The 20,470-nt window shown below is 57.2% G+C and overlaps 1 protein-coding gene across 2 annotated transcripts in view; it reads right to left on the reverse strand.

Moving 5' to 3' along the window:
- cntnap1 (contactin associated protein 1) overlaps positions 1-20,470 on the reverse strand; it is a 107,580-nt gene that overhangs the window by 11,224 nt on the left and 75,886 nt on the right. For both annotated transcript variants that reach the window (XM_072487709.1, XM_072487710.1), the window contains 6 exons: positions 19,396-19,635; positions 14,277-14,504; positions 10,996-11,129; positions 7,609-7,702; positions 5,584-5,811; positions 2,302-2,349 (listed from right to left, as the gene is read on the reverse strand). In XM_072487709.1, coding sequence (XP_072343810.1) covers positions 2,302-2,349; positions 5,584-5,811; positions 7,609-7,702; positions 10,996-11,129; positions 14,277-14,504; positions 19,396-19,635 — 972 coding nt within the window. The remainder of the gene's footprint in view (positions 1-2,301; positions 2,350-5,583; positions 5,812-7,608; positions 7,703-10,995; positions 11,130-14,276; positions 14,505-19,395; positions 19,636-20,470) is intronic.

A 20,470-nucleotide genomic window follows, 5' to 3' on the forward strand; every position in this document is an offset into this window, starting at 1 on the left:
ACTATCTTGTATCCCTCCAATGCCCTGTCTGAACCTTGTTTCCTCAGCCTTACATAAGTCTCCTTCTTCCTCTTAACAAGACATTCAACCTCTCTTGTCAACCATGGTTCCCTCACTCGACCATCTCTTCCCTGCCTGACAGGGACATACATATCAAGGACACGTAGTACCTGTTCCTTGAACAAGTTCCACATTTCACTTGTGTCCTTCCCTGACAGCCTATGTTCCCAACTTATGCACTTCAATTCTTGTCTGACAACATCGTATTTACCTTTCCCCCAATTGTAAACCTTGCCCTGTTGCACGTACCTATCCCTCTCCATTACTGAAGTGAAAGTCACAGAATTGTGGTCACTATCTCCAAAATGCTCCCCCACTAACAAATCTATCACTTGCCCTGGTTCATTACCAAGTAATAAATCCAATATGGCCTCCCCTCTGGTCGGACAATCTACATACTGTGTTAGAAAAGCTTCCTGGACACACTGCACAAACACCACCCCATTAAAACTATTTGATCGAAAGAGATTCCACTCAATGTTCGGGAAGTTGAAGTCACCCATGACTACTACCCTGTGACTTCTGCACCTTTCCAAAATCTGTTTCCCAATCTGTTCCTCCACATCTCTGCTACTATTGGGGGGCCTATAGAAAACTCCTAACAAGGTGACTGCTCCTTTCCTATTTCTGACTTCAACCCATATGCCTCAGTAGGGTGATACTCCTCGAACTGCCTTTCTGCAGCTGTTATACTATCTCTAATTAACAATGCCAACCCCCCCCCCCCCACCTCTTTTACCACCCTCCCTAATCTTATTGAAACATCTATAACCAGGGACCTCCAACAACCATTTCTGCCCCTCTTCTATCCAAGTTTCCGTGATGGCCACTGCATTGTAGTCCCAAGTACCGATCCATGCCTTAAGTTCACCCACCTTATTCCTGATGCTTCTTGCGTTGAAGTATACACACTTCAACCCATCTCCGTGCCTGCAAGTACTCCCCTTTGTCAGTGTTCCCTTCCCCACTGCCTCATTACATGCTTTGGCGATCTGAATATCGGCTACCTTAGTTGCTGGACTACAAATCCAGTTCCCATTCCCCTGCCAAATTAGTTTAAACCCTCCCAAAGAGTACTAGAAAACCTCCCTCCCAGGATATTGGTGCCCCTCTGGTTCGGATGCAACCCGTCCTGCTTGTACAGGTCCCACCTTCCCCAGAATGCGCTCCAATTATCCAAATACCTGAAGCCCTCCCTCCTACACCATTCCTGCAGCCACGTGTTCAGCTGCACTCTCTCCCTATTCCTAGCCTCGCTATCACGTGGCACCGGCAACAAACCAGAGATGACAACTCTGTCTGTCCTGGCTTTTAACTTCCAGCCTAACTCCCTAAACTTGTTTATTACATCCACACCCCTTTTTCCTACCTACGTCGTTGGTACCAATGTGCACCACGACTTCTGGCTGCTCCCCCTCCCCCTTAAGGATCCTGAAGACACGATCCGAGACATCCCTGGCCCTGGCACCCGGGAGGCAACATACCTTCTGGGAGTCTCGCTCGCGACCACAGAATCTCCTATCTATTCCCCTAACCATTGAATCTCCTACTACTATTGCTTTTCTATTCTTCCCCGTTCCCTTCTGAGCCCCAGGGCCAGACTCAGTGCCAGAGACCTGGCCGCTAGGGCCTTTCCCCGGTAGGGTCATCCCCCCCCCAACAGCATCCAAAACGGTATACTTGTTTTGAAGGGGAACGGCCACGAGGGATCCCTGCACTGTCTGCCTGTTTGTTTTTTTCCCCCTGACTGTAACCCAGCTATTCTTGTCCTGTACCTTGGGTGTGGTTACCTCCCTGTAACTCTTCTCAATCACCCCCTCTGCCTCCCGGATGATCCGAAGTTCATCCAGCTTCAGCTCCAGTTCCCTAACACGGTCTGTGAGGAGCTGAGGTTGGGTGCACTTCCCGCAGGTATAGACAGCGGGGGACACCGGTGGTATCCCTCACCACCCACATCCTACAGGAGGAGCATGCAACGGGCCTAGCCTCCATCCCCTCTTACCTTACAGAATATAGCTGCCCTGTGGACCAACTGAACCTCCGCCCTCCGACCCTGCTCCCAGTCAGCTGCCCTCTCGGTAAACTCCTGGCTCCCTTCTCGCTCTTTGCGGAAATGTAAGAAACAAAATGAAAGGAGCACCTTCCTCCCTCCTCACCTAACTCCCTCAGTGACCAAACTCTCACTATCGCACTCAAATGCACCAAATTCAGCACTCAGTGTCCCAGTCGGCCTGTACTCACCGCCAATGATCGCTCCTGCCAAGTAATCGTATCCAAATCGTGGAGTCTCTGAAAAGGTTTAGAATTTCAGTTGATTAATATGGAATTTACAATCGAGGCAGCTCCGTCCAATCATCTGTCTGGCACAGTTCCATCTATCCTCAGCCAACCAATCAGACAATTGGACTGGGAAGAGGAGGGGCAAAAGGAGGGGAACAAGGATGAAGATGGGGGGCAAAGGGGGGGGGAGAGCGTGGGAGAAGAGGGGACAGCGAGTGGCAAGAGATGGAGGGAGGTAGGGAGGGAGGGGCAAGGGGGGGGAGGGGGGAGGGGGGGCCAAGACAGATGTTGCTCTTGATGTTTATACGGTCCCAAACATAAACCAGAAAACCTTCCTCTGTCACCCCCACTCTCCTCTGTCACCCCCACTCTCCTCTGTCACTCCCCCTCTCCTGTCACCCCCCCCTCCCCCCCTGCCCCTCCCTCTCCCCCTGCCCCTCCCTCTCCCCCTGCCCCTCACTCTCCCCTCTGCCCCTCACTCTCCCCTCTGCCCCTCACTCTCCCCTCTGCCCCTCACTCTCCCCTCTGCCCCTCACTCTCCCCTCTGCCCCTCACTCTCCCCCTCACTCTCCCCTCTGCCCCTCACTCTCCCCTCTGCCCCTCACTCTCCCCTCTGCCCCTCACTCTCCCCTCTGCCCCTCACTCTCCCCTCTGCCCCTCACTCTCCCCTCTGCCCCTCACTCTCCCTCTGCCCCTCACTCTCCCCCTCTGCCCCTCACTCTCCCCTCTGCCCCTCACTCTCCCCTCTGCCCCCTCACTCTCCACTTTGCCCCTCACTCTCCCCCCTGCCCCTGACTTTCCCCCCTGCCCCCGACTCCCCCCACCCTGCCCCTCACTCCCCCCTGCCCCTCACTCTCCCCCCTGCCCCTCTCTCGCCCCTGCCCCTCACTCTCCCCCTGCCCCTCACTCTCCCCCCCTGCCCCTCACTCTCCCCCCTGCCCCTCACTCTCCCCCCTGCCCCTCACTCTCCCCCCTGCCCCTCACTCTCCCCCTGCCCCTCACTCTCCCCCCTGCCCCTCACTCTCCCCCCTGCCCCTCACTCTCCCCCTGCCCCTCACTCTCCCTCTGCCCCTCACTCTCCCTCTGCCCCTCACTCTCCCTCTGCCCCCTCACTCTCCCTCTGCCCCTCACTCTCCCCCCGCCCCTCACTCTCCCCCCTGCCCCTCACTCTCCCCCCTCACTCTTCCCCCCTGCCCCTCACTCTCCCCCTGCCCCTCACTCTCCCCCCTGCCCCTCACTCTCCCCCCTGCCCCTCACTCTCCCCCTGCCCCTCACTCTCTCCCTGCCCCTCACTCTCCCCCCCTGCCCCTCACTCTCCCCCCTGCCCCTCACTCTCCCCCCTGCCCCTCACTCTCCCCCCTGCCCCTCACTCGCACCCTCACTCTCCCCCTGCCCCTCACTCTCCCCCTGCCCCTCACTCTCCCCCTGCCCCTCACTCTCCCCTGCCCCTCACTCTCCCCCCTGCCCTCACTCTCCCCCCTGCCCCTCACTCTCCCCCCTGCCCCTCACTCTCCCCCCTGCCCCTCACTCCCCCCCCCGCCCCTCACTCTCCCCCCCTGCCCCTCACTCTCCCCCCCTGCCCCTCACTCTCCCCCCCTGCCCCTCACTCTCCCCCCCTGCCCCTCACTCTCTCCCCCTGCCCCTCACTTTCCCCCCTGCCCCTCACTCTCCCCCCTGCCCCTCACTCTCTCCCCTGCCCCACTCTCCCCCCTGCCCCTCACTCTCCCCCCCTGCCCCTCACTCTCCCCCCTGCCCCTCACTCGCACCCTCACTCTCCCCCTGCCCCTCACTCTCCCCCCTGCCCCTCACTCTCCCCCCTGCCCCTCACTCCCCCCTGCCCCTCACTCTCCCCCCTGCCCCTCACTCTCCCCCCCCTGCCCCTCACTCTCCCCCCCTGCCCCTCACTCTCCCCCCCTGCCCCTCACTCTCCCCCGCCCCTCACTCCCCCCCTCCCCCCTGCCCCTCACTCTCCCCCCTGCCCCTCACTCGCCCCTGCCCCTCACTCTGCCCCTGCCCCTCACTCTGCCCCCTGCCCCTCACTCTCCCCCCTGCCCCTCACTCTCCCCCTGCCCCTCACTCTCCCTCTGCCCCTCACTCTCCCTCTGCCCCTCACTCTCCCTCTGCCCCCTCACTCTCCCCCCTGCCCCTCACTCTCCCCCCTGCCCCTCACTCTCCCCCTCACTCTTCCCCCCTGCCCCTCACTCTCCCCCTGCCCCTCACTCTCCCCCTGCCCCTCACTCTCCCCTGCCCCTCACTCTCCCCCCTGCCCCTCACTCTCCCCCCTGCCCCTCACTCTCCCCTGCCCCACTCTCCCCCCTGCCCCTCACTCTCCCCCCCGCCCCTCACTCTCCCCCCTGCCCCTCACTCTCCCCCCTGCCCCTCACTCTCCCCCCTGCCCCTCACTCGCACCCACACTCTCCCCCTGCCCCTCACTCTCCCCCTGCCCCTCACTCTCCCCCCCTGCCCCTCACTCTCCCCCCTGCCCCTCACTCTCCCCCCCTGCCCCTCACTCTCCCCCCCCTGCCCCTCACTCTCCCCCCCTGCCCCTCACTCTCCCCCCCCTGTCCCCTCACTCTCCCCCCCCCTGTCCCTCACTCTCCCCCCCTGCCCCTCACTCTCCCCCCCTGCCCCTCACTCTCCCCCCCTGCCCCTCACTCTCCCCCTACCCCTCACTCTCCCCCTGCCCCTCACTCTCTCCCCTGCCCCTCACTCTCTCCCCTGCCCCTCACTCTCTCCCCTGCCCCACTCTCCCCCCCTGCCCCTCACTCTCCCCCCCCTGCCCCTCACTCTCCCCCCTGCCCCTCACTCTCCCCCCTGCTCCTCACTCGCACCCTCACTCTCCCCCTGCCCCTCACTCTCCCCCTGCCCTCACTCTCCCCCCCTGCCCCTCACTCCCCCCTGCCCCTCACTCCCCCCCCTGCCCCTCACTCTCCCCCCCCCTGCCCCTCACTCTCCCCCCCTGCCCCTCACTCTCCCCCCCCTGCCCCTCACTCTCCCCCCCCCTGCCCTCACTCTCCCCCCTGCCCCTCACTCTCCCCCCCTGCCCCTCACTCTCCCCCTGCCCCTCACTCTTTCCCCATCGTTCCTCCTCAGCCACAGCTCAGATTGATTTGCCAATTTATGAAAATGTAATGCAGCTTAAAAGGCTTTTTTATTAAATGCAAGTTGTTGATGCAACAAGGAGATTTCAACTGGCAGTAATTTTGGGAACAGCTGTTTCACAGATTTTGACCCAGTCTGTACCTGACTGTAAGGCCCAAGGATCTTCCTCGTCCAGGACTGAGGACAGAATAATGGGGATGGCCCCACAATTCGATTCCACTAACTCCCCCAAAACTTCCACTGTCCGATTGGTGTCCGTTCTCAGGGCAACTTTTAATGGGGCGATTCCGTTAAAGTTGACTCCAGCCAGACACCCTGTAAAGCCTGGAGTGTTAAACCTTTGTATCTCTGGATCCAGGACACCGACCTCTGTCCAGGAATAATCAGCAAAACACAATAAATCACCAGAGGAAAGCTTGCACACAGTGTACACGTCAATGTTAAATAAACTGGAGAAGACTAGTGACCACCGATAGATATTATCCACATGGACTTCCAGACACATTTAATAAAATCCTTCACGAGATGACCCTCTGACAGTGCGGCACTCCCTCAGTACTGACCCTCTGACAGTGCAGCACTCCCTCAGTACTGACCCTCTGACAGTGCAGCACTCCCTCAGTGCTGACCCTCTGACAGTGCAGCACTCCCTCAGTACTGACCCTCTGACAGTGCAGCACTCCCTCAGTGCTGACCCTCTGACAGTGCGGCACTCCCTCAGTACTGACCCTCTGACAGTGCGGCACTCCCTCAGTACTGACCCTCTGACAGTGCGGCACTCCCTCAGTACTGACCCTCTGACAGTGCAGCACTCCCTCAGTACTGACCCTCTGACAGTGCAGCACTCCCTCAGTACTGACCCTCTGACAGTGCAGCACTCCCTCAGTACTGACCCTCTGACAGTGCGGCACTCCCTCAGCACAGACCCTATGACAGTGCGGCACTCCCTCAGTACTGACCCTCTGACAGTGCAGCATTCCCTCAGTACTGACCCTCTGACAGTGCGGCACTCCCTCAGTACTGACCCTCTGACAGTGCAGCACTCCCTCAGTACTGACGCTCTGACAGTGCAGCACTCCCTCAGTACTGACCCTCTGACAGTGCGGCACTCCCTCAGTACTGACCCTCTGACAGTGCAGCACTCCCTCAGTACTGACGCTCTGACAGTGCAGCACTCCCTCAGTACTGACCCACTGACAGTGCAGCACTCCCTCAGTACTGACCTTCTGACAGTTCTCCCTCAGTACTGATTCTCTGAGAGGCAGCTCTGCAATACGGGGGAGCCCGGGCAGGGGATGGGGTCCCGGGGGGAGTCGGGGCAGGGGGTGGGGTCCCGGGGGTAGTACAGGCAGGGGGTGGGGTCTCGGGCGAGCCCGGGCAGGGGGTCGTGTCCCAGGGGGAGCCCAGGCGGGAGGTGGGGTCCCAGGGGGAGCCCGGGCGGGAGGTGGGGTCCCAGGGGGAGCCCGGGCGGGAGGTGGGGGCTCGGGGGGGAGTCCGGACGGGAGGTGGGGTCTCGGGGGGAGTCCAGACGGGAGGTGGGGTCTCGGGGGGAGTCCGAACGGGAGGTGGGGGCTCGGGGGGAGTCCGGACGGGAGGTGGGGTCTCGGGGGGAGTCCGGACGGGAGGTGGGGTCTCGGGGGGAGTCCGGACGGGAGGTGGGGTCTCGGGGGAAGTCCGGACAGGAGGTGGGGTCTCGGGGGAAGTCCGGACGGGAGGTGAGGTCCCGGGGGGAGTCCGGATGAGGTGGGGCCTCGGGGAGAGTCCGGATGAGGTGGGGTCCCGGGGGGAGTCCGGATGAGGTGGGGTCCCGGGGGGAGTCCGGATGAGGTGGGGTCCCGGGGGGAGTCCGGATGAGGTGGGGTCTCGGGGAGAGCCCGGATGAGGTGGGGTCTCGGGGAGAGCCCGGATGAGGTGGGGTCTCGGGGAGAGCCCGGATGAGGTGGGGTCTCGGGGGGAGTCCGGATGAGGTGGGGTCTCAGGGGGAGCCCGGATGGGGTGGGGTCCCCAGTCACTGACCCACATCATTGAAGGTGCCGCCATGACAGAATCCAGAGGAGGCTTCCTCAGTTCCGTGGCCTGCGGAGAACCCTAAACTCAACTCAGTTCAGTGAGAGCTGCGATTGGAATAAATGGGCAGAGAAACCGCGGAACATTTTATAACCTCACCCATTACTCGACCCAGGAAAAGGGACCGCGGAGAATCAAAATTCTTATCTCCCCAGAGAGAAATACGGTCTCTGACAATTGGATACTCGTCCACCTGGTGGAAAAGCAGATTAAAGACAAAGTTGCAAAGATCATAGAATTTACAGTGCAGGAGGCCATTCGGCCCATCGAGTCAACACCGGATACTGAAAAAGCACTCTACTGAATCATAGAATTTACAGTGCAGAAGGAGGCCATTCGGCCCATCGAGTCTGCACCGGCTCTTGGAAAGAGCACCCTACCCAAGGTCAACACCTCCACCCTATCCCCATAACCCAGTAACCCCACCCAAAACTAAGGGCAATTTTGGACACTAAGGGGCAATTTATCACGGCCAATCCACCTAACCTGCACATCTTTGGACTGTGGGAGGAAACCGGAGCACCCGGAGGAAACCCACGCACACACGGGGAGGATGTGCAGACTCCGCACAGACAGTGACCCAAGCCGGAATCGAACCTGGGACCCCGGCGCTGTGAAGCAACAGTGCTAACCACTGTGCTACCGTGCTGCCCCCCCCCTTTTTTAACGATACAGTACCTGTGTTTGATCCGGGTCCAGTACCTGTGTTTGATCCGGGTCCAGTACCTGTGTTTGATCCGGGTCCAGTACCTGTGTTTGATCCGGGTCCAGTACCTGTGTTTGATCCGGGTCCAGTACCTGTGTTTGATCCGGGCCCAGTACCTGTGTTTGGTCCGGATCCAGTACCTCTGTTTGATCCGGGTCCAGTACCTGTGTTTGATCCGGGTCCAGTACCTCTGTTTGATCCGGGTCCAGTACCTGTGTTTGGTCCGGGCCCAGTACCTGTGTTTGATCCGGGTTTGATCCGGGTACAGTACCTGTGTTTGGTCCGGGTCCAGTACCTGTGTTTGATCCGGGTCCAGTACCTGTGTTTGATCCGGGCCCAGTACCTGTGTTTGATCCGGGTCCAGTACCTGTGTTTGGTCCGGGTTTGATCCGGGTCCAGTACCTGTGTTTGGTCCGGGCCCAGTACCTGTGTTTGATCCGGGTTTGATCCGGGTACAGTACCTGTGTTTGGTCCGGGTCCAGTACCTGTGTTTGGTCCGGGTCCAGTACCTGTGTTTGATCCGGGTCCAGTACCTGTGTTTGATCCGGGCCCAGTACCTGTGTTTGATCCGGGTCCAGTACCTGTGTTTGGTCCGGGTTTGATCCGGGTACAGTACCTGTGTTTGGTCCGGGTCCAGTACCTGTGTTTGATCCGGGTCCAGTACCTGTGTTTGATCCGGGTCCAGGACCTCTGTTTGATCCGGGCCCAGTACCTGTGTTTGATCCGGGTCCAGTACCTGTGTTTGATCCGGGTTTGATCCGGGTACAGTACCTGTGTTTGATCCGGGTCCAGTACCTGTGTTTGATCCGGGTCCAGTACCTGTGTTTGATCCGGGTCCAGTACCTCTGTTTGATCCGGGTACAGTACCTGTGTTTGATCCGGGTCCAGTACCTGTGTTTGATCCGGGTCCAGGACCTCTGTTTGATCCGGGTCCAGTACCTGTGTTTGGTCCGGGTCCAGTACCTCTGTTTGGTCCGGGTCCAGTACCTGTGTTTGATCCGGGCCCAGTACCTGTGTTTGATCCGGGCCCAGTACCTGTGTTTGATCCGGGTCCAGTACCTCTGTTTGATCCGGGTCCAGTACCTCTGTTTGATCCGGGTACAGTACCTGTGTTTGATCCGGGTCCAGTACCTGTGTTTGATCCGGGTCCAGTACCTCTGTTTGATCCGGGTACAGTACCTGTGTTTGATCCGGGTCCAGTACCTGTGTTTGATCAGGGTCCAGGACCTCTGTTTGATCCGGGTCCAGTACCTGTGTTTGGTCCGGGTCCAGTACCTCTGTTTGGTCCGGGTCCAGTACCTGTGTTTGATCCGGGCCCAGTACCTGTGTTTGATCCGGGCCCAGTACCTGTGTTTGATCCGGGCCCAGTACCTCTGTTTGATCCGGGTCCAGTACCTCTGTTTGGTCCGGGTCCAGTACCTCTGTTTGATCCGGGTCCAGTACCTGTGTTTGATCCGGATTTGATCCGGGTACAGTACCTGTGTTTGATCCGGGTCCAGTACCTGTGTTTGATCCGGATTTGATCCGGGTACAGTACCTGTGTTTGATCCGGGCCCAGTACCTGTGTTTGATCCGGGTCCAGTACCTGTGTTTGATCCGGGTTTGATCCGGGTCCAGTACCTGTGTTTGATCCGGGTCCAGGACCTCTGTTTGATCCGGGCCCAGTACCTGTGTTTGATCCGGGTCCAGTACCTCTGTTTGATCCGGGTCCAGGACCTCTGTTTGATCCGGGTCCAGTACCTGTGTTTGATCCGGGTCCAGGACCTCTGTTTGATCCGGGTCCAGTACCTGTGTTTGATCCGGGTTTGATCCGGGTACAGTACCTGTGTTTGATCCGGGTCCAGTACCTGTGTTTGGTCCGGGTTTGATCCGGGTACAGTACCTGTGTTTGGTCCGGGTTTGATCCGGGTACAGTACCTGTGTTTGGTCCGGGTTTGATCCGGGTACAGTACCTGTGTTTGGTCCGGGTTTGATCCGGGTACAGTACCTGTGTTTGATCCGGGTCCAGTACCTCTGTTTGGTCCGGGTACAGTACCTGTGTTTGATCCGGATTTGATCCGGGTACAGTACCTGTGTTTGATCCGGGTTTGATCCGGGTCCAGTCCCTGTGTTTGATCCGGGTACAGTACCTGTGTTTGATCCGGGTTTGATCCGGGTACAGTACCTGTGTTTGGTCCGGGTCCAGTACCTCTGTTTGGTCCGGGTACAGTACCTGTGTTTGATCCGGGTTTGATCCGGGTCCAGTCCCTGTGTTTGATCCGGGTACAGTACCTGTGTTTGATCCGGGTTTGATCCGGGTACAGTACCTGTGTTTGATCCGGGTACAGTACCTGCGTTTGATCCGGATTTGATCCGGGTCCAGTACCTGTGTTTGATCCGGATTTGATCCGGGTACAGTACCTGTGTTTGGTCCGGGTCCAGTACCTGTGTTTGGTCCGGGTCCAGTACCTGTGTTTGATCCGGGTACAGTACCTGTGTTTGATCCGGATTTGATCCGGGTACAGTACCTGTGTTTGATCCGGATTTGATCCGGGTACAGTACCTGTGTTTGGTCCGGGTCCAGTACCTGTGTTTGGTCCGGGTCCAGTACCTCTGTTTGATCCGGGTACAGTACCTGTGTTTGATCCGGATTTGATCCGGGTACAGTACCTGTGTTTGGTCCGGGTCCAGTACCTCTGTTTGATCCGGGTACAGTACCTGTGTTTGGTCCGGGTTTGATCCGGGTCCAGTACCTGTGTTTGATCCGGGTCCAGTACCTGTGTTTGATCCGGGTCCAGTACCTGTGTATATATTTCCCTGTCTTGTCTTGTGATGTTCACCCAATGAGCTTTGCCATCTGCTATGTTTTCCTTTACCAGGATCCTGGTGTAGGGATTGGGAAAAGAGCCAAGCTGATATCGGAGCACCAGACTTCCTGTGTGGAAAAAGCCAACAATGTAACTGCATTGATCCCGCCGGCGGGAGTCTCCGTTCCTCCCGCAGCGCGTTCCCGTCGGCGGGAGTCTCCGTTCCTCCCGCAGCGCGTTCCCGTCGGCGGGAGTCTCCGTTCCTCCCGCAGCGCGTTCCCGCCGGTGGGAGTCTCCGTTCCTCCCGCAGCGCGTTCCCGCCGGTGGGATTCTCTGTTCCTCCCGCAGCGCATTCCCGCCGGCGGGATTCTCCGTTCCTCCCGCAGCGCGTTCCCGTCGGCGGGAGTCTCCGTTCCTCCCGCAGCGCGTTCCAGTCGGCGGGAGTCTCCGTTCCTCCCGCAGCGCGTTCCCGCCGGTGGGATTCTCCGTTCCTCCCGCGCCGCATTCCCGCCGGCGGGATTCTCCGTTCGTCCCGGAGCGCATTCCCGCCGGCGGGATTTTCCCTTCCGCCGGCAGCACATTCCCGCCAACAGACTGCCCGGCGGGGTGGGGTGGCCCCAATGGGAAATCCCACTGGCCGCCACTGAGGACACGAGGCTGGGCAGGCGGAGAATTCACCACAATGTGTTCTTCTGAATTACAGCGAGAGTGACAATAAATACAAAAATAACTAGCGGAGAACAGCTGCCAAGGTAATAACTTCACCCAGAATCTGCTGATCAAAAACATCCAACTGTCACTGGAGTGAATTGGGAGGCCATTCAGCCCCTCTAGTCTGCTGTGCCATTGGCTGATCAATTGTTGCCTTAATTCTACTTTCCTGTCTTTGACTTCCTTGTCAAACACGAATCAATGAGCCCACCTGCACTGCTCTCTGGGAAAGAGCCTCACAGTCTGACAACCCTGACAAAGAAATTCTCCTCATCGCAGACTCAAATGGGAGATCTCTTATTTTTAAACTGTATCCCTGAGTGCACACATCCTGAGGTGCAGAGGGATCTGGGTGTTCTCAAGCATCAGGCACGAAACGTTAGTGTGCTGGTGCAGTGAGTAAGACTGTTAATGGAAAGTTGCCCTTTATTACAAGAGGGATTGAATATAAAAGTAATATTTGGCTGGATTCTCCGGGATGCTCCGTTTTGCCGGCAGCCCGGGGGATTTCCCGACGGCGTGAGGCTGCCCCACAATGGGAAACCCCATTGGCCAGCCGGTGTAACAGAAACCTGGCACGGCGGGAAGGACAACCCTGGCCATATTTTTCAGTTATACAGGACATTGGTCAGACCACATTGCAAATACTGTGAGCAGTTTTAGTCTCCTTATTTGAGGTAGCCTGTCAATGTGTTGGAGGAAGTTACTGGACTGATACCGGGAACGAGCACGTTGTTTTGTGTGGAAAGGCTGGCCAGACTGGGCTTGTTTCCACTGGAGTTTAGGAGAGTGAGGGATGACCTGATTGGAGAGGGTATGATCCTGAATGCTCTTGACAAGAGGGACGTGGAAAGGATGTTTCCTCCTGTGAGTGTGTCCAGAAATAGGGGGCAAAGTTTTACCGATTCGGACAGAGATGGTGAATTTCTTCTCTCAGACTCTCTGCCTCGGGCAGCGATGCAGGTGGGGCATTGAATATTTTTCAGGTGCATGTAGATATTCGTGTTAGGTAAGAGAATCAAAGGTTATCAGGCTAAATGGGGACGTGGAGTTAGAAACACAACACATCAGCAATTACCTGAATGAATGGCGAAGGAGGCTCGAGGGGCTGAATGGCCTATTTCAGCTATTTTATATGTTTGGATGTTTGAGTCTCTCTCACAGGGGCAACGTCCTCTCAGAATCCACCCTGTCAAATTCCCTCAGGATCTTACATGTTTCAATAGGATGATCTCTCAGTCTTCTAAACTCCAGTAGATACAGGCCCAACCTGTCCAACCTTTCCTCATAAAATAACCCCCCTATCCCAAAACCCCCCTATCCCAAAATCCCACTAATCCCAAAAAAAACCTATCCCAAAACCCCACTAATCCCAAAACCCCCCTAATCCCAAGAATCAGTGGCGTGAACCTTCTCTGAATTTCTGATACATTTATATCCAAAGCTGTGCACCCATTGTGGACTCACCCTGCAGCAAAATATTCCTACTTTTATATTCCACACTGTTTGCAATAAATGTAAATGGCAACATTCCTTGACTTGGCATGTCATAACATTCAAGGCTATGGACTGGCAAATGGGGTTGCATTGGTAGGTCAGGTGTTTATCAAGCGTCGGTGTGGACTTGATAGGCCCTCTCTGCGTATCGCTCTGATGTCCGATTCCTCCTCACTTGCTGTGGCTGCATTCCAACCTGAATCAGAGACGGGACATGGAGGCCACACAGTCAGCTGGAGCTCAGGGCTGCCAGAGGTAGTAACCAATTCTCTAATTCAGCCACCTTCATTCCCTCGAGAGGAGAAGTCTTGCCGTAAACCTGTCACTGGAACCATTTTAACTGTGCCTGATTGGTCACTTTTTCACTGTGACCCATAATCCTTCACATCAATTGAATGAGCAAAAAAAATCAGAAAAGACAAAATTCATTAAATTGTGTTAATTCACCTGAGTATTAATGCAAATATTAACATGTAAGTAGATGTCTGATTGTGTAAACCTGTGTGTACAATTGTGTTGCTGCTGTACATGGGGTTAATTGTGTTGCTGCTGTACATGGGGTTAATTGTGTTGCTGGTGTACATGGGGTTAATTGTGTTGCTGCTGTACATGGGGTTAATTGTGTTGCTGCTGTACATGGGGTTAATTGTGTTGCTGCTGTACATGGGGTTAATTGTGTTGCTGGTGTACATGGGGTTAATTGTGTTGCTGCTGTACATGGGGTTAATTGTGTTGCTGCTGTACATGGGGTTAATTGTGTTGCTGCTGTACATGGGGTTAATTGTGCTGCTGCTGTACATGGGGTTAATTGTGTTGCTGCTGTACATGGGGTTAATTGTGTTGCTGCTGTACATGGGGTTAATTGTGTCTTGTAGATGACGGACAGGCTTTGGGGGGTCAGGAGGTGAGTTACTGGCCTCAGGATTTCTGGCCCTTGACCTGCTCTTGTAGCTGCAGTTTTTATATGGCTGGGTCAGTTTATGGTCAATGGTAACCCCCAGGATGTTGGTGTTGTATGATGCAGTACTGCGTGTGCGCTGCATTTACATGTTGGTGTGTGTGCTTACCATCATGTTTGATAATCACTGCAAGATAATCTCTGGAGTAGGAGCTGATGTACATGAGGACACTTGGTGGCTGGGACGTTTTGAAACTGAAGACAATTTCCTCACTGGTTGAGTTAAAATCGTGACTCAGTGGAACCATCATATTGGCAAAGGTATTTGCCGCTGCTGTAAACGGCGATTGGAAACCATAACGTACATACGTCCCGGGCTCAAAATATCCACCAATAACTGGGAAGAGAGAGATGAGAGATACAATCAGATCGAGCAGCAGAGATTTTACATCATTCTCTGTTTACAACTGAACAAATGTGAAGGGACTGGAGAAAGATAAACATTGGATTTTCACAAAGCATCACCAAGAGGACCAGTTTCACGTTTCAGCGCAATTACACTGCAGCATGGCAACGATTCAGCTCAGAGAGGAAAATTCAAGGTGGTTTTTTGAGGGTGGGACAAAAGTTTAACTCACAGTAATCAGCCATCCACACACACCCCCACACACACCCCCACACACACCCCCACACACACACACCCACACACACCCACACACACACCCCCACACACACACCCCCACACACACACCCCCACACACACACCCCCACACACACCCCCACACACACACCCCCACACCCCCCCACCCCCACACACACACACCCACACCCCCACACACATACACCCCCACACACACACCCCCACACACACACCCCCACACCCCCCCACCCCCACACACACACACCCACCCCCACCCCCACACACACACCCCCACACACACCCCCACCCCCCCCCACCCCCACACACACACCCCCACACACACACCCCCACACACACACCCCCACACACACCCCCCCACACACACACACCCACCCCCACACACCCCCACACACACACCCACACACACCCCCCCCACACCCCCCCCACACACACCCCCCCACACACACCCACACACACACACCCACACCCACCCACACCCCCCCCACACACACACCCCCACACACCCCCACCCCCACACACACACACACCCACACACCCCCCACACACACACCCACACCCCCACCACAACACACCCACACACCCCCACACACACACACCCCCACACACCCCCCCACACACCCCCCCACACACACCCCCACACACACCCCCACACCCACACGCACACCCACACGCACACTCACCCCCACACACACACCCCCACACACACACCCCCACACACCCCCCCCACACACACCCCCCACACACACCCACACACACCACCACACACACCACCACACACCCACACACACCCACACGCACACACACCCCCACACACACCCCCCACACACATCCACACCCCCCACACCCCCCCCACACACACACACCCCCACACCCCCACCCACACACACCCACACCCACACCCACACCCACACCCCCCCACACACACACACACACACAGACCCCCACACACCCCCACAACCCCACACACACCCACACCCCCACCCCCACCCACACACACACAGACCCCCACCCCCACCCACACACACCCCCACCCACACGCACACGCACAGGCACACACACCCACCCCCCCCCCACACACACACCCACACACACACACACACACACACACACACACCCACCAACACCCACCACCCCCACACATACACACCCACCCCCACCCACACCCCCACACACACACACACCCCACCACCCCCACCCACACACTCCCACACACACACCCACACACGCACACCCCCCCACACACCCCCACCCCCACCCACACACACCCCCACACACACACACTCACACACACCCCCACCCACACACACCCCCACACACACACACTCACACACACCCCCACACATACACACCCACCAACACAAACACCCACCACCCCCACACATACACACCCACCCACACACACACCCACACCCACACACACCCCCACACCCCCCCCACACACACACACACACACAGACCCCCACACACCCCCACACCCCCACACACACCCACACCCCCACCCCCACCCACACACCCACAGACCCCCACCCCCACCCACACACACCCCCACCCACACGCACACGCACAGGCACACACACCCACCCCCCCCCCCACACACACACCCACACACACACACACACACACACACACCCACCAACACAAACACCCACCACCCCCACACATACACACCCACCCCCACCCACACCCCCACACACACACACACCCCACCACCCCCACCCACACACTCCCACACACACACCCACACACGCACACCCCCCCACACACCCCCACCCCCACCCACACACACCCCCACACACACACACTCACACACACCCCCACACATACACACCCACCAACACAAACACCCACCACCCCCACACATACACACCCACCCACCCACACACCCCTCCCACCCCGTCATACCCACACACACCCCCACCACCCCACCCACACACACACCCACCCACACACACCCACCACCCCCACATACACACCCACCCACACACACCCCCACCACCCCCACACATACACCCCCACACCCACCACCGCCACCCCCCATACCCACACATCCACTCTCCCCACACCCACGTGATACATGCTCACACACCCCTCCCACCCCCCACACCCACCATCACTCCACACTCCCCCCACACCCCCCTCCCCCCACACCCACCCTTGGAGGGACGAGTGTGGGAGGGGAGGCCTCAATCTGAAGGCCGCCTGTGACTGGGGGGTGCCCCAGGCCCAGTGACCCCCCTCCCTCATCGGCTCCCATTTCCAAGACCACAACTGCCCCTCTCGTGAACCCCACCCCCTCACGGAGCCAGCGGTTTGCTCAGACAATACCACCAGCTGCTGTAGCTGGGCGACAGTCGGCATTTGCAAAAAGCCCACTAATCCCAAAACCCCCCTAATCCCAAAACCCCCCTAATCCCAAGAATCAGTGGCGTGAACCTTCTCTGAATTTCTGATACATTTATATCCAAAGCTGTGCACCCATTGTGGACTCACCCTGCAGCAAAATATTCCTACTTTTATATTCCACACTGTTTGCAATAAATGTAAATGGCAACATTCCTTGACTTGGCATGTCATAACATTCAAGGCTATGGGCTGGCAAATGGGGTTGCATTGGTAGGTCAGGTGTTTATCAAGCGTCGGTGTGGACTCGATAGGCCGATGGGCCCTCTCTGCGTATCGCTGTGATGTCCGATTCCTCCTCACTTCAAGCTGGGAATCGAACCTGGGACCCTGGAGCTGTGAAGCAATTGTGCTATCCACAATGCTACCGTGCTGCCCTTGACATGCCTAAAACATCTAAATCCTGGAACATTTAGCTGCCAATCCTGTCCCTCCGTCATAGTTCCGAGTAGTTCATCTGCCTTACCCATTACACTTCTCGCTTTGAAACAAATGCACTTCAGATCAGCAGTCTCGCTGTGTTCAGCAACATCTCCCTACATATTCTCTACTTCCCCCTCAGTTATTTCACCTTCTGACCTATTGCTCCGGTTCCCACCCCCCCTGCCACACTAGTTTAAACCCTACCGTGTGACACTAGCAAACTTCCCAGCCAGGATATTTATGTCCCTCCAGTTTAGATGCAACCCGTCCTTCTTGTACAGGTCCCACCTGCCCCAGAAGAGATCCCAATGGTCCAGATATCTGAAACCGTCCCTCATACGCAAGCTGTTTAGCAACATGTTTAGCTGCACTATCCTCCTACTTTAGAGCAGCAAGGTAGCACAGTGGCTAGCACAGTGGTTTCACAGTGCCAGGGTTCCAGGTTCAATTCCCCGCTGGGTCACTGTCTGTGCGGAGTCTGCACGTTCTCCCCGTGTTTGCGTGGGTTTCCTCCCACAGTCCAAAGGCGTGCAGGTAAGGTTGATTGGCCATGATAAATTGCCCTTAGTGACCAAAAGAAGGTTCGGAGGGGTTATTGGGTGACTGGGATAGGGTGGAAGTGAGGGCTTAAGTTGGTTGGTGCAGACTCGATGGGCCGAATGGCCTCCTGCACTGTATGTTCTATTTCTAGTTTCACTGGCACGTGGCACAGGGAGTAATCCTGAGATTACAACCAGAGAGGTCCTGCTTTTTAGCTTCCTGCCTAACTCCCCCTGAACTCCATCTGCAGGACCTCATCACTCTTCCTGCCTGTCTTGAGTACCTATATGTATTGTGACCTCTGGCTGTTCACCTTTCCCCTTCAGAATGCTTGCTGCCCGTTCAGAGATATCCTGACCCTGATACCAGGGAGGCAACATAACATCCTGGAGTGCCTTCCGCATCCACAGAAGCGCCCATTGGTGCCCCTAAAAATAGAGTCCCCGATAACTATCGCTCTCCTGCACTTTGCCCCCATAATGTAGGAAAAAGAGGGGATTGGAAATGGTGACGGTCGTTTACACGGACTGAGGGGTCAAATGTTTTTTTGAGGAAAGGAATAATAACAGCTAATTTTAAAGAGAGGGAAACAGTTTGTAAGGAGAGAGAATATTAGCCACATGATGGGGGGCAGGATGGTAAGTTGGGTGATCAGCATTTTATTGGGAATAGGGTTGAGAGGGCAGGAGGTGGGTGTCATTGTCAAGAGGGGGAATGGGGAAGATAGAAGAAAAACTGGTGAAAGATACTGTTCACAGGATGACTTAGGCCTGTCGCTGGGGTCTGTGGCTGGGGAGGCCGGGCTCGTGGCTGGGGCCCGTGGCTGGGGAGGCCGGGCTCGTGGCTGGGGAGGCCGGGCCCTGTTGCTGGGGCCCGTGGCTGGGGAGGCCGGGCTCGTGGCTGGGGCCCGTGGCTGGGGAGGCCGGGCTCGTGGCTGGGGAGGCCGGGCCCTGTTGCTGGGGCCCGTGGCTGGGGAGGCCGGGCTCGTGGCTGGGGCCCGTGGCTGGGGAGGCCGGGCTCGTGGCTGGGGCCCGTGGCTGGGGAGGCCGGGCTCGTGGCTGGGGAGGCCGGGCTCGTGGCTGGGGCCCGTGGCTGGGGAGGCCGGGCTCGTGGCTGGGGAGGCCGGGCTCGTGGCTGGGGAGGCCGGGCTCGTGGCTGGGGAGGCCGGGCTCGTGGCTGGGGAGGCCGGGCTCGTGGCTGGGGAGGCCGGGCCTCTCGCTGGGGCCCGTCGCTGGGGAGGACGGTTCTGTTGAGGAGCTGGTACCTTTATTGCAGAATGTTCCATCAAACGCACTGGAATTGCAGTCACATGTGTAGGTGCTATATCTCTCGACACATCTCCCTCCATTCTGACACAGCACCTCGGAACTGCTGCACTGTCCTACACAGCCGGCATTCACTCCCTCCGTCATATTGGCTTCACGTTCCAGGTTCAGGATTTCTCCGTTCATTTTTAGCCCACGCAGACAGCCAAAGAACGCGTCCAGTCTGTATTCAGCGGCTCCTATCACACACAACACCAACAGCCTCAGCAAGAAAGGCAGGAATATCATCACGTCTGGACTGTGAGAGATACACAGACAGTTTCCAGAGACAGACTGGAATCACATTACAGCTTCGTACCCTCTCAACCTTCTGTTAACCTCCCAACCAACAAAAAACACAAATAATACAGCAATGAATAAGAAGTAAAACGCGTTTGGGATGGAGGATTGGGGCAGATCCCAGCACATTCTCCGTTAACTAACGTCCCCACTCTGCAATGTCACTTTCCTTTGCTGACTGGCTGCTGAATGGGGATTCCAGCATCCCTGGAATTTCCTTCTATCTGTCAGGCAGGAGGCAATCCCAAACCAGGAAATCCAGCCAATTCCACAATTCAGGAACATAAAAATTTCCCTCTCCGCTCCTGCCTTCTGTTACCCACACCAAGAGTCATCTTTGCAATGTTCACGATGAACTCTTGGACTGGAATCTGATCCTCATTGCTGAAAACATTCCGGGCTTGGTTCTTCATTTCAGCGGCTAAGTGCCGGCTCGAACAGAGAATTTGTGGGCGTTTACGGTGCAAAAAATCGCCGCCGATCCCTCACCGATTCTGGGACCAGTGAGGGGCTAGCAGCGGCGTACAAACCCCCGGCCCCCGAGCCGGAACAAGTGGCCGGGTTCCGGGCTGCACAGGCGCACTGCGACGACCTGCAGCAGTCGCACCAGACAACATGGCGCCGGCCGTGCGCAGACTCGTTCCGCCATCCATGACCCCACAGTTCACCCCCTGACCACCCCCCACCGGACCCCCCAGCCCTCGCGGAAGCCCCCCCGGCCAGTGGCACGGATCC

This window comes from Scyliorhinus torazame, chromosome 21, assembly GCF_047496885.1.
Source record: "Scyliorhinus torazame isolate Kashiwa2021f chromosome 21, sScyTor2.1, whole genome shotgun sequence".
NCBI lineage: Eukaryota > Metazoa > Chordata > Chondrichthyes > Carcharhiniformes > Scyliorhinidae > Scyliorhinus > Scyliorhinus torazame.